The 27,167-nt window shown below is 41.9% G+C and overlaps 5 protein-coding genes across 5 annotated transcripts; 3 read left to right on the forward strand and 2 right to left on the reverse strand.

Moving 5' to 3' along the window:
• Positions 1-19: 19 nt before the first annotated feature.
• LOC134189449 (uncharacterized) lies at positions 20-1,890 on the forward strand. The gene is made up of 9 exons (XM_062657722.1): positions 20-225; positions 286-380; positions 706-795; positions 1,006-1,056; positions 1,109-1,164; positions 1,232-1,290; positions 1,355-1,498; positions 1,559-1,674; positions 1,741-1,890. Exons 1-9 carry the CDS (start codon positions 75-77, stop codon positions 1,849-1,851), a joined length of 873 nt encoding a protein of 290 aa, XP_062513706.1. The 5' UTR covers positions 20-74; the 3' UTR covers positions 1,852-1,890.
• Positions 1,891-2,133: 243 nt separating this feature from the next.
• LOC134189447 (leucine-rich repeat serine/threonine-protein kinase 1-like) lies at positions 2,134-7,236 on the reverse strand. The gene is made up of 6 exons (XM_062657720.1): positions 4,538-7,236; positions 4,331-4,481; positions 4,143-4,264; positions 3,856-4,086; positions 2,465-3,795; positions 2,134-2,404 (listed from the first exon to the last, which is right to left on the reverse strand). Exons 1-6 carry the CDS (start codon positions 7,172-7,174, stop codon positions 2,134-2,136), a joined length of 4,743 nt encoding a protein of 1,580 aa, XP_062513704.1. The 5' UTR covers positions 7,175-7,236.
• Positions 7,237-9,005: 1,769 nt separating this feature from the next.
• On the forward strand, positions 9,006-18,077 carry LOC134189448 (uncharacterized). Its single transcript, XM_062657721.1, has 3 exons — positions 9,006-9,188; positions 14,214-14,639; positions 14,699-18,077. Exons 1-3 carry the CDS (start codon positions 9,161-9,163, stop codon positions 17,623-17,625), a joined length of 3,381 nt encoding a protein of 1,126 aa, XP_062513705.1. The 5' UTR covers positions 9,006-9,160; the 3' UTR covers positions 17,626-18,077.
• Positions 11,093-12,424, forward strand: LOC134190129 (zinc finger MYM-type protein 1-like). Its single transcript, XM_062658554.1, has one exon. The coding sequence runs from the start codon at positions 11,137-11,139 to the stop codon at positions 12,328-12,330; it is 1,194 nt and encodes a 397-aa protein (XP_062514538.1). The 5' UTR covers positions 11,093-11,136; the 3' UTR covers positions 12,331-12,424.
• Positions 18,078-22,314: 4,237 nt separating the features above from the next.
• LOC134189732 (germ cell-less protein-like 1) lies at positions 22,315-27,134 on the reverse strand. The gene is made up of 17 exons (XM_062658099.1): positions 26,989-27,134; positions 26,528-26,613; positions 26,432-26,469; positions 26,168-26,264; positions 26,005-26,102; positions 25,901-25,947; positions 25,334-25,399; positions 25,211-25,276; positions 25,065-25,149; positions 23,554-23,641; positions 23,356-23,490; positions 23,098-23,167; positions 22,966-23,041; positions 22,847-22,908; positions 22,700-22,783; positions 22,553-22,640; positions 22,315-22,492 (listed from the first exon to the last, which is right to left on the reverse strand). The coding sequence occupies exons 1-17, from the start codon at positions 27,099-27,101 to the stop codon at positions 22,412-22,414; spliced, it is 1,380 nt and encodes a 459-aa protein (XP_062514083.1). The 5' UTR covers positions 27,102-27,134; the 3' UTR covers positions 22,315-22,411.
• Positions 27,135-27,167: the final 33 nt, after the last annotated feature.

Raw genomic sequence — 27,167 nt, forward strand, 5'->3', positions numbered from 1 at the left:
AGGCTGAGCACGTGACCAGAGCTTATATTATATAAGGCTCTGCACGTGACTAATGGTCAGAGAAAGTGTCAAATATGGAACGAACACGTATTGGCCCGTGGATTTCAGCCTTTGTCATCTGTATTGTAACTCATTCTCGTACGACGTTTGCTATTAGCTATGGCCGCTTTGGCGAGGACGATGAATCTAACTGTACACTGAACTGGGCTCTTCATAGGCTTCACGGTCCGTATGCAGAGTGTGTAGGATCTGTAGCTTTATAATGCGCAGTATCTCGTGCGACAGGAGTCTGTATGACTGCCGCCTGGTTGATCTTCATTCCAATCGGCATGTTTTCTGCTCGCTTTATGAAGGCAAGATGGCCGACCGATTGGTTTCAGGTAAGTGTCAACGATAGATCTCACATTAACTGGGTTACACCACGGTAAAGTGTCAACTATGGATCTCACATTTTGTGAACGCAACAACCATGTATAGACATGAAGGGAAGCATGGATCGTGTATTCTAGTGCGTTTGTACCGGTCTTACATATGTATTTAGCAGTCAGGGTGTGTCTGTCTCTACTACTAAAACAATATTTTCATATGCCGTCTAAATATTTGCTCAAACGTTTCTCATCTTATCAATGTTTGATTTATTCAGCAGTGTTTAGTATTTCTCTGTTCTGTTTGATATCTATCTTTGACTCCTGTTTGTATGTGCAGGTACACAAGACGATGGTCATAGTAGGTATTGTCTTTGTCAGCTTGGGTTTGTTCTTTATCTTGTATGCACATGAGGGAAAATTTGACGTGGTGAGTGACAGAGCTAATTAATTTATCAAAAGTACATCACTAGATGTGTGGTTGATAGTTTATCACTATGTTCATGTGTGCCTATCCAATCATAAGAAATTAACTCTATTTGGGACACTTGCTGACGCTTATAAGTGGGAGGAAAAATGAACTTTTAAACATAATGTTCACTATGGCAATTATGAGCATGACATGATACTTGTTGTTTAGGGTGCTCATTCTATGTGCGGTATATTTGCTGCTTCACTTGCCTTTGCGCAGGTAGGAAAGTTATGTATTGCACTGTCAAAAGTATATATTTTTGTATTGTCAGCCTATTATTGCCGTCTTAAGACCTCACAATGAAATCAACAGTCATCGTCATCACAGGTTGAATTCTTCTGACTTGAAAGTTTATTACGTTGTGTGCTAATAGTGTTGCAATTTATTTGAAAAGGAGGTGGATATTCAACTGGGTCCACCGAACAGTTGGTGTCGTGGCCTTTGTCCTTGCTTGTAATCAGAGCTGACTGAAATCTTGTCGTGATTAATTATGTGTCAAATTTGTTATGACTTGCAGTGGTGTCTGTATTCCTGGGCTGTAAAATGTTGAACATCGTTGGATTTCCAAATACATGGGCTATTCCTGGTCTTTTTGCTTCAGCAGTTTTTATTCTAGTTGCGGTGGCAGAATTGGCCAATCGTAGGTTTTTGAAACCTAAGGGTAAGTCAACCTATTGATGATTGTCTTGATTTCTTTTGGGTATACACATCACTCCCTTAGGCTCAGATCGGTGCTCTGTACCTGTCTGCAGCACTGATGATGATCTGTTGGACCCATCAGCTGGTTTGACAACAGGCAGTCGAAATCGATATGTCAACATTCGTGTTCCAGTCAAAGTGAGTGCCGTTGCTAGACTATTTCGGGGCTAGTTTAAATTATAATTGTTGTTGTTACATCCACAGAGTTCTCATTTCTGGTCTGCACTGTTTGGTGTCTTTGCAGCAGTGCTTTCTGTGTTGGGAATATCAATGGCTGTATGCATTGCAATGACACCTCAGAGTCATAGCGACTGATGTATATTTGTAAGACATAAGAAAGAACGTAAGATGCTCATATTGGTTCTTGTAATTATAACTATGGATAAGCTAATTAATAATGGAAATGAATATATCTGGTACAACAGTGCCAAATATGTATATACTTACTAACTAGTAGTCGCAGGTCATGTTCTTCTTGACTGATCTCTCAGTTAAATGTGACAAACGTAGCTCACAAGATACGGAATGCACATCTGATGCAACATCAACTGTATGTAGATTTATTAATTAGCAGCACTTACAAAAAGTAGTTGTATGCTAATCCACTGAAGTGACATGCTTCCACAGCAAGAGAGTCTGTGAGTTGTCTGTCCCTTCCTCTACTGCTTCATCTTTGATAGTCCCAACCGACAACAATGAAGTCTTATCAAATGGAACAAGAATATTCAACTTTGAGTAAAGCACAACTTTGGCTTGAAGAGTCAGACTTGGGAAGCTGTAAGCCAGTAGCCAGCCATTAGATGTACTAGCCCACAGGTAAGAATCTGTGCTAGCGGAAGCAGTGAAAAAGTGACTATCCTTGGTGTCTCTACATAACAGAAGAAATGTTCTGTGTAAAGTTACAAACACTACAACTGGTTGACCTTACTCGTTGGGTATTTCTAGTGTTATCTCATGACAGCAGCTACCAGAGTCATCCCATGACTTAAGTGTGATACCTTCCCAAACTTGACTCCAAACACCAACAGAAGAGTTGAACAAATTTTCTATATGGCTCTGAGTACTATATGATTGTTGTTTTGTTGACCACGATAACACAACTCTGTCGGCAGTAGTATTCAACAGAAAAATATTGGTACTGCAACCTATCCAGACTATTTGTGACGTTTGCTCGTAACAACAGCTAGTCACAGGCTGATCAGGATCACCAAGTTGAAAGTGAGACTTTGTGTACAGCATGTTCTCTTGTAGGTAGAGAGTGACTGCCACACCGTTGCATAAACCAGCTATAACCTTTGCACTGTCTGTGGTAGACAGTTTTTCTATTTGAGCAAAACACATTGTGCTGTCTTCCATGGAGATAGTTACAATTGTTTCCAACTCTTTAGTGCTGTAGACAGTGACCCAGTGCTGATCATTGCTGATAGACCAACCCACCCACATTTTGTCTCCCATTACAGCAATAGCTGTGCAATGTGCTGAGAATGGAGCTTGAAGGGGAATCTGAGCTACAGTTAGGATACTAGATTTGCTTTGTTTGACTGCACAGCACATTCTTGGACCATACAGCAAGACTGTATTACCACTCAAGAGCTCATCTGATATGCCACCTGACAGACTACATGGAGCAACTTTGACAACTGGCAGACGTATGGGCTCACTGTTGAACTTCACATACTTCGTTGGGTATAAAGCCAGGTATGAATTGATCTCTGCAGCAGGCGGTCTTTCTCCTGGAGTCACTGACGTGCATTTATTGAAGAGATATTGAATGAATGGATGGCAAACAGTAGCAGGCTTCAAACTATTTAACTGTGGAACACTAGCTTCAGCCTCTTCTGATGTTTGCTTACCAAAAGTAACAGTGAATCCTGAGCCTTCTTTCTTGGAAAATTCAACATAAGATGAGTGATCACAGACAGATGTAGAAGACATGTTTTGAGAATCTACTGGAAGCTTTAGACTGATTGAAAATTTCCATGTGCTCCTTTGGTCTTGCTCTTGTTTAATTTTATCTTCATATTCATTGATTCCAGAGTCTTCTGTAGCTTCACTTACAGATTCATCTTCATCTTCGCTACAACTGTCGCTGTCTTGCTGGTGATATTTCTCCGTGTTCTGTGCTATTGCTTTAGTCAACGATGGATGAAAACCACTATCAACAGCACTTCTAATGTCCCATCTATTTTTGAACTGCCAGAAAGCCTGCAAGCCAGTCACTAGTTCAAACAGAACAAGTCCATATGCAAAAATATCAACCTGAAAAAACAAAATGTCAGCCATATAGTAATGCCAATTGCAGCTTATGTATAACCTTACTTTGTCAGAATACGTTGTCCCTGCTGATTTCCACATTTCAGGAGCCATATAAGCTTCAGTTCCGATAAGCTGCCGAAGTCCACTGCCTACAGCAAACCTGGACACTCCATAGTCAGACAACTTAACCAGCACACCCTGCTTAGTATCCAGGGACCAAACTAGGATATTAGCTGGCTTTAAATCACGATAAATAATCGTAAGTGAGTGCAAGTAAGATAATCCAGATGCAACCTAAAACACCAATGTCAGTTTGACAGAAAGAATATGTTAGAGCATGTGCTAGATACCTGTCTTGCAACTAACTGTGCAACTAAAGGCGCTAGCCCATTTCTCTGTCCTTTGAGAATGTTGTTGAGGCTACCAAGAGGAGCCAATTCAAGAGCCAATGACAAAGGATTCTGCCCGACACCTGCGAGTGAATGCAAGAAACATAAAATACTCCAACATGCTGTGATCTATGTCAACATAATCTGACCTTTAATAGCAACTATGTTTTCATGGTGAATTCTGATGAGAATGTCCAGCTCTTCTCTGAGCTCTCTGTATATATCAGTTTCGCTGACACTGTCTTTTGTATTGTACAATTTCAATGCAATGTTGTCGCCATTGTACTGAGCACGGTAAACCTAATAGTCACAGCAATATACATGAAGTTATAACGATGGTTGTGTGATTGTTGTACCTTTCCATAACCTCCTTCTCCAATGCAATTTTCATCTGTTTCCTGTAAGACTAGTTTGTCTGACTGAAGATGAAGATGATTTGGCAAATCCAACAACAATATGTCAGGTGCAACTTCTCTGAGAGACAGTGAACTCTCACACCTATGACAGCATAGAGTAACGTGGTTTTCCAAGAAATCGGTTACATTATAGAGCAGAGAGCTATCGGTCTCATCTATTAGTGGCCAGGATTGCTGCAGGCAGTTTGGACAAAATGCTAACTTTTCTACGGTGGATGATGACCTACAGCAGAGTCCAGGGTAGAATTCACCTAAAAGAGTGTCAATATGATGACCTGATGTAGACAAAAGCTTGCTGCATTCTACATTGTTGCCACCTACAATAACATCAACTCCTTGGTGACCTTTGGCATCTTCTAACACAAGAAAAGACCCATCTTCCTTCACAATGATCATTCCTCGCTGCCAGCAAGACCAACACTGCCGTCCTGATACTTGTGACTCCAGAGACAGGTTGCCTCCTTCATTTTTCTGTATTGTTTCAGGAGCTTGCAACAACGTGCAACCAACAGCATGAGCAAATACTGTGATTCGTGAGATTAGGCGACTCCAAAAGCCAACTGGAACATACTTCATGCTATAGCGTCGACCTACTGCTACCATTTCTTCTAAATACTTTGGAATACAATATGAAGGTTTGCTTTTATGCAGCATGGCAGGAATAAGAAAAGTTTGTTGCTCCTTATCTAATGGTATAGCAACCTCAAAATGCTGCAATAGCTGCATGAACTGGCGATAAAGCTCAGGTGGAACCTCTCCCCCTTTGAACAACAATGGCAAGGTGGCAAAGTGGAGAATACCATTCTTGACTAGACTTCTTTCGGATGATGTAACAATACATGCCATGGCAGTGCTGAGAAACTGTAGATCAATGAAATATAAGTTCTGAAGTTCACCACTTGCATTTTCATAATGAAGCATTGCTCCCAGCTCATGCAGAAATCGAGAAGCTTGTTCAACTTCAAGTGCATCTTGAATGTCATTTTTAGGGTGATCAATAACTAGTGATACAAATTCTTCTTTTGTTAATACTGGGGCTTGTTTTGACTTTAGCAACTCCATGGCTTTGTTTTCTAGACACTCTTGGATGAAAAGATGGCATGCGGGAACTCGAACACCAAAAAACTGGCGATCTTTGCAGTCTGGATGATCAACACAAAATGAAGCCTCATACAGACGCTTCTTCAATTGAGGAACACCAAAACCTGTAACTGAACTTACACAGAGAAAGTCAATGACATGAGGAAGGCCATGACTCGCTGCAGTTGCTTTAGTCTGGCCAAATAGAAATTGTGTTTCAACCTCTGTTCGCATATCTTTACAATCATAGCCTAACTTTGTGACAATATCAAGGTGGGTACCAACAATGATCACCACAGCACCAGGAACACACGCATGTATACTAAGAAGCCAAGGCTGTAGCTCTTTGAGGCCCTCTTTTCCCTTTCGAAGATCAAACAATGCTAGGTAGACGGCAACTTTAGTAAAAAAGCATTGATGGGTTGCATAGTAATCCTCTTGTCCAGCAAAGTCAAGAGTATGGAATGTTACCTGAGGGCTGAAATTGAAGTGAGTTGGTTTGTATGAAAAAACAGACAAGTCTAATCCAACTGTAGACAAATTTTTTGGCAATGACCTGCCTTTCAGTCTTGCTACAAGTGTGGTTTTTCCAGCAGCACACCTGCCTACCAGCATAAGCCTCATGTGCCAGTAATTGACAGCATTTCGAAGCTGGCTAAACAAATAGCATCGAATGTGGCTTGAGCCTCGACGAACTTCAGCCATAGGAGGACAAATCAAATTTAACCCCTCGACATCAATAGATATGAGGTTCTTCGAGTACTGTAGCAGTTGTGGAGGAAGATAATTCAAACAAGCATTGCCAGCAAACTTCACTGACTTGAGATCAGGCAACAAGGTGATCCATACAGGAACAGCTTCTAGCTTGTTATTGCTAATGTTGACAGATGCTAGAGCTTGTAGCTTGTCAAGACGACAGTCTGCCGATGCACGATGTTCAGTGCTTCTGAAAATACTGGAGCCACGAACATGCCCAAGCTTATTCATTACTCTGCCTACCACTGGCTTTACTTTATTAGCAATAAGGTTACCAAACCAAGATTGATTCTCGGTACAACCTGTCAATAGATTGTAACTGATGTTCAATGAAGCAAGTCTGCTGCAATTCCACTTCTCAGGAGGAGGCAGCTTTTTAATTTTGTTGTGAGACAAATTGATTAATTTTGCCATTGGTAGATCAAACAATTGCAGCGGTACCTCTTCGATTGCATTGTTTGAGAAATTCAGATGAACCAGATTTGCATGAGAACTATCCAAGATTCTAGTTGGAATACTCAGTAAATGCCCATCTTTCAGATTCATGACGTTGGAAGTTACTGATGATGAGCGGCGACGACGACATGCTTGTATAGCCCAAGCAACAGCTAATGGGTAAACTTCTATCATCTCACCCATCATTTTCACTGTAGTTCCTCTGTCCAACAGCAGTTTAAAACAGTCAACATAAGAGATACCAGCGTCTCCACCATTCTCCAGTTCTTTGTTCAAGCCATACATTGCAGACTTAAGACAGCCAGAAGGGTCCAAGTGGATGTAGTCATGCTCTAATTTCAATAGGAGCTGGGGTGTTGCACACATGGCAGCTGCATACTGGAACTGTCTGATCCATTCTAATCCTGCTCTCTTCTTCATGCTATACACAACAATTTCAGCACAGGCAAGTGAATGGGACAATACATCGGAATTATTTAGTTGTAGATGAAACATATTGCTGTCATTTTCAGTCACTTGAACCTACAACAGAGAATTGTAAAATTGAGTGCCAACGTAAAATAGTAGATGTTATAGAGGATTTGATGCCAGTAAAAGGTTATGCACCCGTAGTGAATTCTGAGTAGGGTCCTTTGTTTATGGATTTGTGTATAAAGTGGCAGTGATCAAGCACAAGACTTAATAAAAGTATTTGTTGCCATAAGGTGTGCAGAAGCATTCAGTTGCTGATGCTCAAATACATTGCAACTTGTGATTGGCGGCACAACCTCTTTGGTGCATATTTCAAACTCTTGAAAGAGTGATTGTCAGAATTGTAGTGATTTGTTGCATTAGTATTGCAGGAGTAGCCTTGCACATGTATTATGAGTACATGCTAGTGTAAACCCTTTATGGAAACTGGAAAAGCAACATAACACCAATAATACAATGATGCATTGATTTCAAGTTTGATGTCAAACTACAGAATGTGTAAAAATGCAAAACAAATGAAAGGAAACAAAAAATTGAAATTCTGTCACATGCACGGATATCAAAAGTTATCAGGTCAAGAAACTAAACGATTCTCACTGTAGCCTAACTGGAAAAAGTCCAGTTACCTTAATGAGTGAATGTTGTGGTGGCAATCCTGTGTGATCATTTACATCCAAGAACATCTCTTGTAGACCAATTATGAGAATACTAGCTTCAGACTGAATGGATCGAATTTGTTGCATAACATCTTGTTTCATTGCTTCTGCATCCTGAAAATGCATGAAAGACTTCAATGTAACTGTAAGGTCAGAATCTAATACTACAATAATTTAATCAGACCATTCCAATTTTTCTACAATAATTTAATTAGACCATCCCAATTTAGTAAAACAGATTGTTGTGCCAGCCAGAGACATCGCTCAAGCAAGCACCAGTGGCTACTAAACATTTAAAATCACCTCAGAAGCATTATTTCCTGTATCTCCTTTATTAATTAAACTAAGTGAAATGTCTGTCAATACGTCAATCTAAACACGGTATTTTTATTTAATTTTCATTTTTTGTAAAAAAATTATGCTTGTACTGTACACTCTACCTCAGTTGCCATCAAAGAGTCATACACCACAATGTGGGCATTTTCTCGAATGAACTTTGAACTGAACGCGGTAGGATGGCGCATCATCCAGGAGTGACTAGATGCTAAATTAGACTTCTCTGATGTATACGTTGAACAATGCTACGGAGCATATACAAATACAAATACAATCCTAGCCTTACAATTGCAACAAAGATGCATCTACCACAGCATGCACACAAATTGCAAAGAGGCGTAAGCATTGATCGCGAAGTCAGAATTTTGCATACCAACTCTAGAGCTACCATCTCGGACAAGGCTTTGTAAGAGGAGCTGCCTGTGAAGCTGCCAACGACGAGGTCCACCAGCTTGGTGTTGGCCACGCCCACAACGTCAATTCGGAATCTACACAAATTCAAGTAATAAAAGGTCTTAGAGACTTGTTCAGGTCACGTTATTAATTAGATAAACACATAACCTGTCTTTCAAACTTCGTTCCATAACTTGTGCACGTAATTACGGGAAGTCTCTACGCAGAACGGAGCATGCGCTCCACTGCAGGAAGTTCGACAAAAACGTAACCGTCTGCATTACTGTACTGTGCAAGTGGAAGCCTGCTGTGGGTACGTATGGTATTGGTGATCAACTGCTAGTCAGCAGCTGCAGAAGTGGTCTAGTCTACGTCCAAGGCTTGAGCAAGTGACTGTCGATTCCAGGAGTTATCTATGACTTCGAATGGCAAAAATACCTCAGGTAAGCGCAGGTAGGCTACGGCTGTACCACGACAGGAAGATTGGTGCGCTACGTACTGCATGTGGAAAAAATTACTGGTCAGTACAGAGTGTTGTTGATTACACCAGTCTAAGTTAGACCACAAAACCGCGCTTTGGCGGTGGTTCGCTGCGTGGCTCGAAGACATCGCAATCTGGTACAGTTCTTTACCTTCGTCACTGAGTTGTCGAGAAGGTCCAACTTGCCTACATCCAACCACGGAAATCAGGACAAAAGAACTAGAAATATAAGATGACCCCACCTCCTGTGGTGGCAGCGGTTGGTGTGTAGGCTTCCAAATACAAAAACCGCACCGAAATGGAAGACATTTTGTATTTGTATTCGTTGTAGGCTTATGAGAAAATGCTACAGTCTATGGCTTCTAAGATTATTGCGAATATGGGCGGAGCTCTCGAGAACTGCGCCCATATTCGCAGTTCTCGGAGCTCCGGAGAACTGCGCAGCCGAAATAGCGAGGTCCGGTGATCGAGGGAGTTCCCGAAAAGTGTAGGGATGAGTGCTTCGTAAACTGTTGGAACACGATCGACGACAGCGTCCACTGCCTCTAGCGCCAAAGAATCTCACAAAACGCCAATCCTCTCGAATGTTGCCGGACGGAAATAAATAAATCTCACGAAAAGAAAGTCAGTCTGTAGAAAGTAGCACGACGGCTTCCACCGTTCTTGGGGCGACGGAAATAACAGAGAGATCATTTTCGGGAAGGTGATTGCGTCAGTAAGGCTCACGTGATCTGATGGCGTGCAAGAATAGCGCTTCACGCGGAGGACGAAATAATTCTTGAAACGGCTCTGTCAGTTTTTAAGTTTTTAGCGTACATCTGTCGGGTTTGCTCTGAGATAGCGCCCAGATACCCAACTTGGTTAGCAGAGATTTCCCATTAGCGAGGGAAGGCGGACCCAGCAGCGTGTCCGGAAACTCCTCTAACTCAACCTACACACTATGGTGTTGAACTCTGGGTGTTGAATTTCTTGAAGGTTTTACATCGGGAAAGCATCATTTCGCACATTACGGTTACTATGTGCAGGGGCGTCGGAAGGGGGTCGGCCGCACGGCCATGGCCGTACCACTTTTCGAAAAATGGACTTTTGCCAGTCGGCCATTAGCGTATACTTCCGGTTTAGGGTTAACTGATTGAATAAGTAATATATTTCTAGTTACGTTAGCATTCTGTACAGCTAGATTTTCAGGCGGTAATTTATAAATTTACGCTCAGTCACAAAGATGAGGCTGGCAACGCGAGGACACGGCAGCGGTAGATAGAGCGCACGCTAACCATTTCCGTGTGCTATATATGCAGATTGACGGGATTCCAGATGTCGGTGATCAGCCCTGTCAGCCTCGCCGTGCTTCATTTCCAAAAGTTTCGTTTGGGAAAAAAGCCCCAAAATCAAGATCATTTCAAGCTGCTTGGTTCGACAACTGGCCTTGGCTTCATTGGCACGACTCCGTTGAGAAAGTGTTCTGTCACGTCTGTGTGAAGGCTGCGAAGTCTGGCAAGCTGAAATGCAAGACTGCTGAGCAGGCATTCATCTATCGTGGAGTTCAAAACTGGATTGATGCCACCCGCTTATTTCGTTCACACGCGAAATCAGACTGCCACAGAGAAGCGGTTGAGTCACTGATCACGCTACCTGCCACAACAAAGCACGTTGGTGAACTACTAAGAACTCAATTGGTTGAAGACAGAAAGAGAAACCGGGCCAGCCTCCTTCGCATTCTCAGGGCGCTGAGGTTCCTGGCACGTCAAGGTATTGCCCTCCGCGGTTTCGCCCTCACCAAAGAGATTGATAGCAATTTGTCACAGCTCCTTCGTCTTTTTTGTGAGCTTTCTACAGATCTCTCCGATTGGTTGCAGAAAAAGACAAATAAGTGCACAAGTGCAGACATACAGAATGAGCTGCTGAAGGTGATGTCACTTCGAATTCTTCGAGATGTCTCAGCCAAACTTGAAGGCACACCATACACCATTATGGTAGACGAAACCACTGACGCAAGTACCCAGGAGCAGGTTGTAATAGTTCTACGATGGGTGGATGAAGACCTAGAGCCTCATGAGGATTTTATTGGGCTGCACATCACTGCTTCAACTGATGCTAAGTCCATTGTAGCAATTATCAGGGATGTTCTTGTTCGTATGAACCTTAGTCTGACCAACTGTCGTGGTCAGTGCTATGATGGTGCAGCTGTGATGAAAGGATGTCTATCAGGAGTTGCTGCTCAACTCACTCAAGATGAACCACGAGCATTGTTCACTCACTGCTATGGTCATAGCCTCAATTTAGCCTGCCAAGACACCATCAAAGACATAATCCCTATCAAATATGCCCTTGACACAACATTTGAACTGTCAAAACTTCTCAAGTACTCAGCAAAAAGAAAGTCTGAGTACAAGCGACTTCAAGCTGAGATGGCTCCTCAAGACCCTGGATTTAGGACACTATGCCCTACGAGATGGACCGTTCGAGCAGCTTCTCTACAGAGTGTTATGCAAAACTTTTCGGTCATCCAATCCAGCTTAGACAGTTTTGCAGATATGGCAAAACGAGACCCAGAGATGTCTGCTCGGTGTACTGGTGTTGCTGCTCAGTTTTCTTCATTTGACTTTCTCTTTGGAGTAGCATTAGGAGAAAAAGTCTTGAAGTTGGTTGACAATCTGAGCAAAGCTCTTCAGCACAAGAAGATGTCTGCTGCACAAGGTCAAGTGTTAGCAGAACTTACCATCAAATCTCTTGCACTAATGCGTACAGAAGCTGAATTCTCAAATTTCTGGGAAAAGTTGATAGAGAAACAAAGCAAAGAAGATGTTGCAGAGCCTTCCCTTCCTCGGAAAAGGAAGCGTCCTTGCCGATATGATGAAGGAAGTTCGGGACACTTCGCAACATGTATAGAAGATCATTACCGGGTTATGTATTTTTCCGCTTTCGATATGGCAATTCAGTCTATCAAAAGCAGATTTGACCAGCCACACTATAAGATATACAGCAAGCTTGAATGCACACTTCTGAAGGGTGCTGCTGGAGAGAGCTATACGCAGGGCTGCCACACTTGGAAGAGCAAAATATCCGTAGGCGCAGTGACGCACGGCCACGCCCACCTAATTTAGAATTTAGAATGACCGCGCCCACGCATTTTTTGTTTGCACGTTTTCTTGGTACAGTGTATTAATGAAATGCTACTACGCGTAATTGCAGAACAGCAGCAACAGTTATTTACTATATATCCATAACTGTTAGAACTTTTGTGCACGGCTGCAGTCATTTTGGTGCGCCCGGCAGAAACGGCTGAAGCAATCTTAGAATCCGGGAAAAGGATTGGAAGCAGTGGAGTCAGATGATCAGACACTGCAAGAGCTACGTCATGCTCAGCAAAGAAGAATGCCAATTTTAGGACGGCGTTTGTTGCAGCTACCGAAACAGCGTTCTCTTGCTTTGGAGCAAAGCTGGCCTTGATAGTGCCTTTCCATCCAGAATTTTTTTGTTGTACTCTTGCAACGTGCTCCCGCGAGGTTGCGTGGGTACGCAAGGTCCTAAGACCGCCAGTCTTGTAGCTGAGGTCCTTAGTGCACAGACTGCAGAAGGCCATGCCTGCACTTCTCTTCGACTCTGTTAACCAACCAGAGCATACAGGATCGCTCTCCCACTCCTTCTTGTAGGCCTGTAGCCATCGTTTCATGATGCACGATCGGATCTATCCCGGATACGCTGCCCGCATCTAGCCTCGCGTGGCCAGGCTTTCACCTCAGGCGCTAGGCGCCTGACAAGTAGTGAAAGGTCTGGCTACGCGAGACTACCTCACATCCCCGAACATCCCGGAACTGTTAGACTACTGCAAAAGAAATCGACGTTCGTACTGTTTGTACATTGTACTAGGTAAGTTAGACATACAAATTTACGTACAGTACACACCACGGTTCGATAGCACGACGTTGAGTGACTTCGGAAGACCTACAACTAAATGCCATGTGATCATCGAGTATGTGTTTGCTCAGTGCTGCATTTATCCGTAGGAATGGCCTACGGAATCCGTAGGCAAGTATGAAGGCCATTTTACCGTAGCCTACGGTAAAATCCGTAGGAGTGGCAGCCCAGTATACGGATGACCTGTCTAGCATACAGGAGTTGTACTGCACAGACTTTGACAGCAATATCCTCCAGACGCAGCTATTGATACTGTATTCTCACTTTAGAGAAACGGCAGTCACACCAGCCCTGATGGATGTTGTGGACTATGTTAAGTCACTAGGGAAACCCGGCCAACTGCTGTTGTCTGAGGTGGTCAAACTTATACGCTTGATCCTTGTTGCTCCTGCAACAAATGCAACTAGTGAAAGAACGTTCTCAGCTCTCTGCATTGTTAAAACATACCTTCGGTGCACTATGACACAGGCAAGGTTAAATCACCTTTTAATGTTGCATGTGCACAAAGAAGCATGTGATAGTCTTGATCTAGAACTATGCATAGATGATTTCTGTAGGGAATCAGAACACAGAAGAAACATTTTTGGCTCAATGTAGATTTACGTACAGAAATAGCCTTGTAAGGTTTGACACATGTTGTTCTAGTAGTTACTAAGTGTTAATCTTGCGTTCTCTGTATGGTATTCAAGCTTTTAGAGAAATGTTTAGCGTGCGTTAACCGTGATATGATCACGCCCACCTAGCGCGCGTTAGGCCGGAGCACTTTAAATTTGCTTCCGACGCCTCTGATGTGTGTCTAATTACATGTACAAACAGCTTGCAAGAGCGTTTTAAAGTTAATTAGTAGCGTTTTATGGAGAGAATGGTGAGCAGCGAGAATTTAGTTTTATGTGTACAGTCCGTTGGAAGTTTAGTACATACTTACTCATATTGATGGCACACGTGCCTACTGCAGTGTAAAAGTGCAAATCTGTAGTAGTCATGCAAACCTTAGTGAATGTGAGTGAGCACGTGGACACAGTGTCAATGCCATGTCTATGTATGGCTGATATGACTTTGTACCTTGTAGATCCCCATCAAATATACGATGTACTGCTCTTTTCTCATCTTGATGACAAAGAATTTACATCGGCTCTGTATGAGAGCATGAGGAAGATTGATTCTAGCATTCAAATCTTTTATGGAGAAAAGACTATTTTATGGGGTGAAACTGAAAGACTGGCAGACGAAGCTATCTGGAAGTGCAAAAAGGCTGTTGTGATTATCTCTAATTCCATTGTGAAATCCACCAAACAGAACCGGGAACAAGCTATCATTCAAGCCTTGTTGGATAGACAGTGGGTGGCACAAAACAATTTGATTTTGCCACTCCTGCTGGGTGTCAACACTGAAAAATTTAGAAGGCACTACCCTACTCTTGCCACAATCAGGGCACTTGAAACACCTCTGGTGTCAGATCCAAGGGATGTAGCTCAACGACTATTAAAGCTTTTGGGTATTGTTTCTATAAGATAATCTGGTTTGTGGCTAAATTAGTTAATGTTGCTGTTGCAGGGAACACAGAGATGACTGAGATGGGCACTTGGGTTGTTCAGTCCAGCATACATTCGTGTCCTCTTCCGGCTGTCGCTGTATGCCATGGACGAGACAAAGAACTTGAGAGTGTTGTAAGAGAAATTACAAGACCACAAGTTCATGTTTGTTGTGTTTACGGATTACCAGGTGTAGGGAAGACAATGCTCGTAAAGGCAGCTGCACATCAGTTGAATGATTACCATGAAAAAAGTGGACAAGCAGACTGGAGAGCAACTTATGTTAGCTTAGGTGACCAAGAGTCCCAAGATCAGTGTCTTCGTGCTATCCTGGAAGGTCTGGGACAAGATCTGGTTGAAGGACAAGAGTTCACACACTTGCAGCAATTAATGAAAGACAACGATATTAGGAACCACATTCTTGTCCTGGATGCATGTGACAAGGCCTTCCGGTATCAGAAGGTTCAGTTTCATAGCCTCCTTTCTGAACTTGCCAAATGCTTCAAAGTTATCACAACTTCACTAACTAGATATGAAAGTGATGGACTTGAAGTTTCATATCTGAACCTTAAGCCATTTGATCTTAAAACAGCCCGGTCAGTTTTGTTGCAACTATGCAATATGGGAAACAATCTCAAAACAAACATTGCTGATCAACTAGTAAAGGTTTGTTATTGCATGGCTATTGGCATTCGGATTATTGCAGCAGTGCTGAGATCACAACAGTATACTCCTAAGAGTCTCTTGCTTCATCTGGATGGTGATGATGGAGACAATGCCAGTATTTATGCCAAGTTGGATGAATTCGCTGCAAAGGAAGGTAGTTTATTACCTCAAATCAGTGCATGTTTTGAAGCAGCATACAAATGTTTGCCTCAGCAGCTTCAACAGCAGCTGCCTCCCCTATCACTCTTCCCAGGGTCCTTCTCAGACCAAGCTTGTGCCTTTGTACTACAAATGGAAAACAAGTCTTCTGTACTACAGGAGGTACTTGGGCCATTGCAAGAGTACAGTTTCCTGAGTCCAGGGAAGAACGGTCACCAGTACATTATTCATAACTCTGTTGTGACATTTCTACGAGCAAAGTTTAGGGAACTTCCTTTGGAGTCTCAATTGTATGCAAAAGAGAAATTGTGTATGTATTATATGAAACGCCTCAAACAGGCCTCGGCTCAGTTTTTGGATAACCCCAAACAATCAGTTCTGCTGTTTGATAGGAATCGTAGCAATTATGAACTATTACTGCAAGGTGCAGTTCTTACTAAATTGTACGGTGATTACATGGACTTGGTGATAAATTCAGATGGTCTATTTAGAGTCACTCTGAAAGTTGATCAACGTTGTAGATTATATGAAGAATGTACCAAAGCAGCAAAACAGCAGAATGATCCACCTCGCTTATGTGCTGCTACTCTTTGCTGGGCTGATTCTTTACTAGATGCATCAAACCCTGAGGATGCCAAATCATGTCTCGACAGCATTTCCACTTATGAAGATAAGCTCGAGAACAAGCTACTAACAATATATAGAATCCTTGAAGCATCTGTGATGACTTCACAGGGAGAACCGCAACTAGCAACAAAGCACCTCATGAAAAGCTGTCTCAATCAAGACTCTCCATCCAGTTGCTACCCTCTTCTGAGGGCCAGAGCACTTGTTGCCTTAGGAAATGCTAGTGTTGCTGTAGACCACAAATGTGCAGCCATCAAGCAATATCAGATGGCTAAAGACACGTTTGCCGAAGGTCTTACCAAGGAAAGCCAGCTTTCTGGAGTTCCAACCTCGGTTACCCGTGTTGTACCCATCCACCCAGATATCTGTTCAGTCCTACTCCGGATTGGTCACTGTCAATTTCAGATGCGCAACTATACTGCTAGTGAGAGTACTTTCATTCAAGCACTTATTATGCAAAGTCGTCTCTCTTGTGATCGGCTGTCTCGAGCCATGACTTCATATCATGTTGGCATATCTCAAGCATCAACAGTTCATACAGCTGAACATTTAGATCAAGAAAAACTTCAGGATGCTGTTGAGAATCTTGGTGCAGCTCAAGAGGAAGCCATGCGATTGTCAAAAAGTCACCCTTTGAACCCTCTTGCTGCTCTAGCTCTGGGTAGCTTGTTCTTTCGTAAGGGCTTAGCAATGCCCAAGACAAAGCAGAAAGACACACGAACTGAGTTTAATGACTCTCTCAAGCACTTCAAAATTTGTGCTGAACACTGTGAAAAGTTAGAAGATTGGAGGGAATCAACAACTGCTATTGATGCTATAGCACACCAAGCAATAATCTCTGCTGTATTGAAAATTAAAAGAGAGGAAGTTATCAAACTAAGGGATAAATGCACTGACATAGTAAGACACAGACAGTGTAGTAATGAAGACATTCTGCCTATAGCGGTAAAATACATAATGTCACCCACTTTTCCTGACTGCTGTAAAAGTCTAGGAGTGTTGCGAGTTTCATTCACGCAGTGTAGTTCGAGCTGCTGCTTTTCATTATGCATGACAAAGCGCCAGTCAAGTGTAGAACTACATTCACAACGGAAGAGTCGACGAAGACCACCAAGATCGACATCTGTGCCTATTCCATTTGTATCTAAGTACACATCACAGCAAGCCCCACAGCGCTGTCTGTTGATTGACCTAACGGCACCATCTCCTGGGGGGTCACCAAAAGAGACCTTACTTGAACAAACGAAACCACTTATGCAGTCATCAGCATCTCCTACACTATCAGAAGACAACCATCACTGCTCTACATCACAAGCTTCAGATAAGTCGGGAGCTAGCTGTAGCCCCATCAAGGGCCCAATGTCTAGTTATAGACAATTCACTTGCAGGCAAGATGTAGTGAAAGCAGAGTCTACATTGGCTGTGCCAGAGGAGGACCTCGAAATGGTTTTAGACAGTCCCAGGAAGGATGCTACAGGACACTGCTGCATTCAGTGACTTCAAACTAAGAATAGAATGTTTAGCCGCTAAAGTATGGACTTCGTTTACTCTTGCCAAATAGACATTCAAGGGATTGTCATCTTCAACGGTGAAACGGGTGGACTGCCTATGCAACGCTTGACAAGTTTGGAGGACTTTCCCTTCCTGGCTGTAGGTGGATTGCATCCAACACTACTGTAAATTTGATGACAGCATAGACAATCTTGCTATCTGATTGACAATGACAATGATATGACAATGCAATGGCATTTGTTATTGAAATTAAGTCTTTTTTGTGAAAGCTTTGTAAAGCATTGCCTAGAACAAGGTCTGCTCACCAATTTCATAACTAAAAAAAAATAATAATGGGTGCTCAGTTCATCCCCACCTGTTCGAGCGAGCATGTACTCACTTGTTTGCAAGTACAGTAAGTGAGCAATGTTTCCATAGCAATGTTAGCAGTTGTTAACTTTCGTTACATTTGCTAATTATTAGCTAAGAACAGCATTAACTGTCACAAAGACAGTTAGTACAACAACTCAGACAATATGCAAGTTAAAACGCTGCTTACGCCTAATTCAATACTGTCGCCATAGCAATAATCACAGAGTGACGTCACATAACGTGAAGTATCAATTTTTTACACCCATCAAGGAAGGCAAACAATTATTCAAAATGATCAATTTGTAACAGCTGTCCTCTGAGTGTAGGGGTGGTGAAACCTAAGTGGGCATCGCCATAAAAACATCTCAAGTGATGACGTCACATGACGTAACGTATTATGTCACGTGGTTTTTGACAATCCTGATTGGTCGAAAAAGCGGGTACAAATCGTTTGTACGCTGGTATGCGCTGATACCATATACCCTACCGCCGCTATGATCAACTGCACAACAAAGCTGGGTTCAGTAACACGCAGATGATTTGATATGCCTCTAATCTATACTACTAAAATTGGCGGTGTTTGTGTGTAGATCTAAATATGTATAAGTTTGATAGCCGGCTAGACCAGATCACCCACGAGGCTAAAATTTGGGGTACGGGCGTAACTCGGCATGGGTAAGAACATAGGCAAGGTGGCGTCAGTTTCCAGCTTCAGTCGAGTCCCCTTTTGGGGGTGCATCGTAGAACGACATAGTGCTGGAAACCGAATGCCCCTGATAGACTCAATTTGAAGGAAGTTTCGTTACTTGAACTCAATCTCATAGGGTAGTTCGTTTTCTCATAACTAAGAGTGTAATACTCACTTTCAATATCCATTGTTTGTTCACATGCCATTGTTCCATCACAATGCTATAGCTATCCAGCAGTCCCATCAACTGCGTTATCTGAGCAAGCTGTAGTTGATTTGTTTATCTTAATTAAACATCAAACTACATCCAGAGCAAAAAGATCCGAAAAGAAATATTGTTCAGTGCGTAGGTAGGTTGGAAACATGCTGAGTTTAGTATTCTAAAATATCCCAGGAGGACCCGCCTCCACTCGCAAGCGAATTACTCTGCAACGGCTCATCGGACCTCCATCAAAATCTATACTACTAAAATTGGCATACAGATGGTGAGTCACACTAAACACTTGTTTATACAAGTGGCTGAGAAAGGACAGGCAGTCTTATCATCAAACCGTAAATCACTTGGGCACTTTCTCGCAGGCCACTGTCCGTTAGGACTTTGAAGGTACACTCGAAAGTTATGATCAGTAATCAAAATTGGAACATCCTGCGTGACCCGCGTAGACTGGCGGACAAGCTCCAACACCATATGTGATGATATGTCCAGATGTACCAGTGAACGCACGCTATACATTCCAAAGTTGTTTTACATGGTCGTTTCCGTCGAGTCGCTACTTCCGGTGAGACGACTACTATAACCCTCGCTACGCCTAGAGTTAATTATTAGAGAAGCATTATACAGTGCTAAACCCTCGGCTAGTGTACATGCACACCACATGAATGACGCTAAGACACGTGTACAGTGTATGTAAGGCAGCTGAGGATCAAGAGGCACGAACGCTCATGGATTTGACACCATTGAAAGTTCCCTCACGTGGTCCGTACACCCACCGTATTTACACAGCTACCCGTCTAACCGCAACCATTTTGTCGTAATGAGGTGACCTCAGAGCCGCCAGAGCCAAAACAAAATAGTGTGGGAAAACATACGCGTGCAAATGTAGATTAGGCGTCTCTATTCGCTCTGACTTTGGATACCGCAACAAAATGAATAAAGACGCACTAGCGTACTTACAGGTCAGTCGCTTCGTCCGACAACCAGACGCTTTCATGGACAACGCACATTCCCCTTCGCAAGTTCCCGTCGAGCGCCAAATTTCTGTCGAAGACGACACTATAGTCATACACACCGAACATTTAAGCTGCCAGACTGCAGAAACACCGTGGAACCAGTGGCGGATCTAGGGTAGGGGTTGTGGGGTTGCAACCCCCCTTTTGTTGGCCTCGGAGATAAAGCACAAGGTCTTGAAGCCGCATTGTGCTCATTTTCAGCACTTACTTAAAAGTAACTAAGCGGATTCTTGACGAAGTGAGACATCTGGCAGCGAAACTCCAGACTCGTGACCAGGATATCTTTGTTGCGTAGGGAATGGTTCACTCAGTACGTAAGTGAAAGAATGAAGGCAACAAGGCAGGATATACATGACCTCTTTGACATTTGGTATCGAGACATTCTGCGACTCGCAGACAGGATTAGATCCGTTGAATCTGTTCCCAAAAAACGAACTTACAGCAAAACCGGAGCAATACACCTACTAGCATGGTCGGAGTCCGATTGAGCACTACAAACGATCCGTTGCGATACTCCTCCTAGACTTCCTGCATGCTTCTTCAGATGCGCGAACGATCTAATGGTGAGCAAGATAATGTCCAAGCATTATCGCGTCTAGTTATTACCCTTCTGGTTCGTTCCGACGTTGACCGGGGGTCACCCAATGAACGGAAAGCCGATCTTCCATTCCCGAAGTGAGAAGGCGGCAGTCAGTATGGCAAAGCAAATACCAGGAAATTCAAGAAGCAAGGAAAAGAGAGCAAGAGTGCAAGAAGGCCATACCCAACAATTAATTAACCTTCTCCTGGCCTTGGGAGCCTGTGACTCTCGGTTGTACCCGAATGTTCATCGTCTGCTATTGGTAGCGTGTACACTGCCTATCACAAGTGCAGAAGCAGAGAGGTCATTTTTTTCTACCGAGGAGACAGAAGACGTAAGCAAGGTCTACCATGACAGAGGAGCGTCTTGCACACCTATCAGTTATCGCCATGCATTACAAAGACCGGGTACCAGCAGACAAAGTTTGTACAAAATCATCCAAGGAGATTGTTCATACAGTCTTTGGTTGAAAGAGACATAGTTGCACCGTAGTTTACTTAACATTTATTTAGCAGTAGTCTATGCATGATGCAGTTAGATTCTGTTAGACAGTTTTGATAATTTAGGAAGTTTAGAACATGACACATTGCTAGAGATATGTTGCCATAGTTGTTGCCATTTAGCTAAGCCGTAAGAAGCCTGGGCCATTTGCACCTCTAAATATACAAATGCGTTGACTGAAGTAGGCGTGGTCTATCAAAATTTGCAACCCCTCTTTTCAAAAGTCCTGGATCCGCCCCTGGGAACAAGCACAATGGTACAAGTTAGGTACAGCTACACCTTCGCTCTCTAGCTACACGCCTGGTTGTTGGTGGGAAAACATACACGTGCAAATGTGTCTAAGACTCTAAGCGTTGTTTCTATGTGCGAAACCTGTAAAGCAAAGGAATAAACACCATGTGCAGGACGGACGCCCGATGGCTGAATTTTCGTAGCACATGTACAGCTGCCAAACACTAAAGGTGGAGCCTTATGATGATATCACGTTCGTCTATTGGTTGGAATAGCTTCATTTGCATCTGCGCTAATCGAGTATAAATACAGTTGTACGGTCGCATGTCGGCCCACTAGTATACCCTTAGCCGGATATCCGGGCTTCGGGTAATGATTCGAATATATCAATTCTAAACGATTCACCCAGGGAGTAGGGGGGTGCCCAACGGACCGACGTACACACGTACGCACGTACGGACACTCGGTGTACCCCCTTGACGCATTAGAGAAACTCGCTCGCTTCACTTGCTCGCAAATAATGCTTCATAACACTGCTGGTTTTACACAACCAACCTATTTTAGCTTCATTCGAAAGGACCACTCTTGTGTTAGCTCTACAGCATCCTCACTGGTGAAGAAACAAGGTCATATGCATCTTAGTATGCTTTGAAACAAGGCAGTTTGACTGTGTGACGCTCTATGCTTTCAGTTGTAGTCCACTAGAATTGTCCAGTATATTCCTGTTTATTAGAGATCACATAGTAGGCGGCAACATGTATTTGAGTGCCTTCTCAGTATCACTGATCGAATAAATACTGATTTTACCAGATTTAAAGCAACCCATCAACATGATTCAATGATTGTAGAGTTGCTTGATTCACCAAACTTATCATGTGGCTGTAAGGTACTATTATTAATATACAACTTCTCAATCATACTGTAGCCTTGATCCTAATCACTTTTTGCATGTGTGCGTGCGTGCGCGCGCGCGCGTGTGTGTGTGTGAGGTGGGGAGAAAAAAGTGCCTTTTCTCCATGCCTTTCAGACAGCACTCCCACCATCCCACGTGCAAAAAGTAGCCAGGCACGGAGACAATCATACTGTACACCTTTTCTTTATTTAAATCGTTAAGTACAGTACAGTTTTGTTAATTGACATACAACTGTACAACTTGTTGCGTTCAATTAATAGTTTGCAATGAACATTAGTTATACTCTAACCATTGCCATGTTTACAGAAATGTACAAAGGGAACCTCACAGGTGGATCAAGCGACAATATCAGTGATTGCTACAAAACATTACAAACAATTACAAAGTCATTACCAACCACAACATCCAATTTTCTTACTTCATCTGGACCCAACCTCATTTCCTTCTTGCCTGTTGTCTTTTTGTATATTAAACTGCCTTTGCTGTCAGACGAAGCAGCAGTTGTTCTTAAGACAAAACAGGGTTTGTAATTGCAAACCTCAACACACTAATAAAGCAATCTAACCTTACAATAACTGTACGCTTGGGCAACAAACTAACTGCTGCTGAACACGGCTGAGTTCGCGTGTTTCTCTTTACAAAGATGAGACTACTCCGTATAAAAAGTATGATCATTTATATTAACAATTTCTGTTCTAAGATGTAGTCTCACCCACTGGAGAATATGATTAGAAAATCAAACCCAAATGAAAAACCTGTCCATCGCCAACAATACTACAACATTTAACGCATCTTTCATGTTGAATTCAAACAAGTTACAGTTGCACATACCTCTCCATCCTGATGCAACACACGACCACAACGAACACAACTTTCATCGAATGCTTGATCCGTCATCCCTGATGGACTAAAGTAAAGGTGTTAACTACAAGACCAAGACTGCAGATAAATGGTATATTTTACTCAAGATCCATTCGTTGGTCCATAGACAACATTTTTCTCCATTGCTGTTTGTACAAAGAAGACAGCCAACCTAAAATAATCACATGAAAAAGTGAAAAAGGGTAGACAGAGCTACCACTGATCATTAGGAGATGTTGACTCCAACCAAATCACAGGCACCATCCAAAAAACTGATGTACTAGCAATTTGCATCATCAATTCATTAGACCATAATTTAAACATGCATGTTTGCATTTTCAGTAAGTATAAAAATATTACTTTCAGGAATTATTCTGTCCGTGTCCAATATTTGAGCCGAAGCTATATCATTAATCACATGCTGTAACCTGACAGCTTCAAATACACTCTGATATGGCTTTCCAGCCTCAGTTTCTAACATTGCTTCACTCTCAGCTACAAAATTAATAAACCTATTAATAATGACAACACACCAGAAAGACTCACAACACCAGAAACCTCTTTGACTAAAATATTGATCGCATTCTGCCTGAAGCTTTGTTATCGATGCGCAACTAGAATCGGGATTGAGTTGTATGTACAACCACTAAACACAAAAAGAAGGAATGTAAATATGGTGTTAAACAATATTAATATATATATATATACAATTGTGCTGATTATATTAAATTGTTTCATAAATCCAACATTTGACGTAGTCTAGACAATGAGCACCATAGTTGTTTAGAATAACGAAGCACCTAATGTATAAGCTAAACGACATTTTTTGTTATTCTTGTTTAGCTAAGACGCAGTGTTCTAGCCAGGATTTTTTCCCAACCGGCAATGCTAATTGAATTATGACGCCATTAATAACGGATGATGACGTCATCATTGCCTAATTTTAGGTCATCTTCAACTTGCATTAGATTTTAGGATGGTACAGGTGATATAGACACTATCCGCACACAATTCAGTATGTATACATTACCTATAGTACGTGCAGACACATCCACTGAACACTCCTGCCTGTCTGAGCCATCAAGAAGTGAGCAGTAAGGATTTTAGTGTCACCGTATGTGAAACATGCAGCGTCACTGTATGTGACACATGCAGCCATTACTAGTACAGAAACTTCAACTATAGGTTATATAGCTATTCAGATGTACCATGACACCTTATATACAAGGCCCTAGTAAAGAAATGAGTTACAACATTCTTGTAAGAGAAGGTGCAGGTGTACATGTGGATGTGCAGGTGTCTTTTGCAAAATGGCATTCCTATCTTGATAGCCTGTTGGTGCACACGTGCCAATGGCAAGGTGAGAATGCAATTAACATGTGATACAGGTACCCTACTGACATGTAGCTGTTTAGCTTTCACAGCAGGCTGTCTCCACAACCATAGTCCCTTCTTCTTACTTGGCAATAATTGTAATCCATCCAACCGGCAAAATCAGCTATATTTACCTTCCCAACCGGCATTTTTCCTTCCCAACCGGCAAAATGCAGGCACTGCCGCCTCTGGCGAGAACACTGAGACGTAGTATGCAAACCTGTAAGTTGTGTCATCTGCTAAAATTTTTGTCAAAAGAAACCACCATTATTTTACAATTTCTGGTCTTTTGATAAAACGACTAAGTACCAAATAACAAGCAAAGACATCCTTCTATAGGGATCATAATGATAGCATCATTAAGAAAAAGAAACCTTCAGTATTTCAAACAATGTCTTGAGTAAAGTAGTAATAATAATAGTGATTCCTCTATGCATACCTAGTAACTGAACGCATGCTGAACTATTGCAATTAATAACAAAATTTAAAAGGTAACATTAGTACAAACAAAATAACACGGTGAGTTCAGAAACACGTACACATAACTGTTCAGATCAAGCAATCTCAAGAGAATATGTTCAGGCACAGTATCTGTGTGTGTGTGTGTGTGTGTGTGTGTGTGTGTGTGTGTGTGTGTGTGTGTGTGTGTGTGTGTGTGTGTGTGTGTGTGTCCACTATTCTGTAACGATACCAACCTGCTTCAACAGACTGTACAAGTCCATTTCAACCTGCATAACAAACAACTGCGGAGACTTGACAAGTGCCAACATCAAATCAATACTGCAAGGTTATGACAAAACAATATACTTTTCACACAATCAAAAATGAAAAATGCTTATGCCTTAATTCCTGTAGCAAGGTGACACTTTGAGATGTCAACAAGCAATGCTCTAGCCACTCAAAACATCTACAAAATGCAGTACCATATTAAATTGTTCCGAACACATGTTCCTGTACTTAATACTTGGCTTCTACAGTCTTGAGACAATACATCTGACCAGCTTTGTAAAAACTGCAAACAGTCTTAGCACTACAGCAACAGAGTATAATAACCACAAGAGACATATAACGATGATACTAAATATGATAAAACAATTTCCACAGCAATTAAGTGCCTAAACTACACTTATAAATTATAGTAGGCTACATTGAGTTGCTCAGCAGACAAACCACATACTGCACTGTATACAAAACAAAGTCATCCCTAGCGATGTTCTGTCAGAAAGTCTGATACTGAAAACATGTAACAAACTAAAATATGTGGTGGCCTAGTAAGAAGCTACAAAGTACTTTGTTCACACCTCTGTTTGCATGGTTAACATAATTCGTTTGTAAAAGTAAAGAAACACCAAAAATTTACAAAGTTTAAGTTAATAACCATAAATTGGATAAATTGACATTTATAAAATAATAGCCACAACAGACTATAAAGACAACTTGAATAAATACAGAAACAGACAGACAGACAGATAGCCAGAAGAACAAAAAGTAGATAAGTTACTACATAAAGTCATCACCAAACGAAACTAACATGATGTTTTCGCTCATGAACTCCACACACCCCTGAAGCAGCCCATCCTAAAAAACACAACTTTAGTCTGAATGACAACAAAAGTGCACTTTGTGCGCATGTACCATTTGAAACAATGAAGCTGCTGCAGTAATAGATATAACAGACGTGACAGACAGCTCAATATCATCCTTATACATCGATCCAAATGCGACTCTCAAAGCTATTAGAAACGACAAGACATTTATAATAGAGCTACAGTATGTATGTTACCACATCCAACTATACCATTGGCATCAATGTTGGGATCAAGTATGTCAATGGCTACTTTCGATTCTGCAGACTCTTTCCAGTTTCCACTAAACATCCCAGCAAAGTATGGTGACTACAATACAACATGCAACATATTAATAAGCAACATCTGTCGTCACCATGCAATTAATTCAAATGTTTACTTGCACATACCAAAACAGCATACATTACAATCATGCCAGCAATCAATAAGAAATATCGATTGAGTGCCCTCTTACTACACCATTCTATATTAGTTACCTGGCGTAAATAAATCTTGTGCAAAAACCATTCTTCACCTAACAATGATATCACATTGTTTACATTGCAAAATCTATTAGATCACAATGGCAATACCTAAAGCCACAATAATGATGTCAGAATTTGCCCCATTTACAAACAATGTATCAAATATGTATGCTGATGTTGTCTTCATTTTCTTCCTAGAGACAATATGTAAGATTACACAAACATCCTGTACTTTGTAGAAGCAAGTTTACGCAACTACCAAGTTACAAATCTCAAAAACTGAATAATTACAATAATTAAATAACAAACGTAAACAAAAACTCCATCAATTACTCAATCAATACATTTAGTGCTCTCCACTGTGCTAAATGTTCACTGTAACCACAAAAAAAATTGAAATTTCTTCACAGTCTTGCACTGTCAGTGCAGATTCTAGTTTTTTATTAATTAAATATCCCCTCATGGTACAAAATGTCAATTAAGAAAAGCCTTCAAAGAGAAACGTAGTGTCAATGTAGTGTAAATGCGTACACAAGTTACAGTCGTTCTATACGATTTGGTCTTTTTACCTCTGTGGCGAGGAAATAAGCTCCTCGGTCGAGTCTTCCAGTTCTTCATCCCGTAGACGTTTACTTGATTGCTTCGTAGTCTCTCGATGCTCTACAGACAGTTTGTTTCCCATGTAGCTACTGGGAGCTGACTGACAACGTACGGGCCTTCGCAATCGTAATCCGGGAGCTGACTGTTA

This window comes from Corticium candelabrum, chromosome 14 (genome assembly GCF_963422355.1).
Source record: "Corticium candelabrum chromosome 14, ooCorCand1.1, whole genome shotgun sequence".
Classification (NCBI taxonomy): domain Eukaryota; kingdom Metazoa; phylum Porifera; class Homoscleromorpha; order Homosclerophorida; family Plakinidae; genus Corticium; species Corticium candelabrum.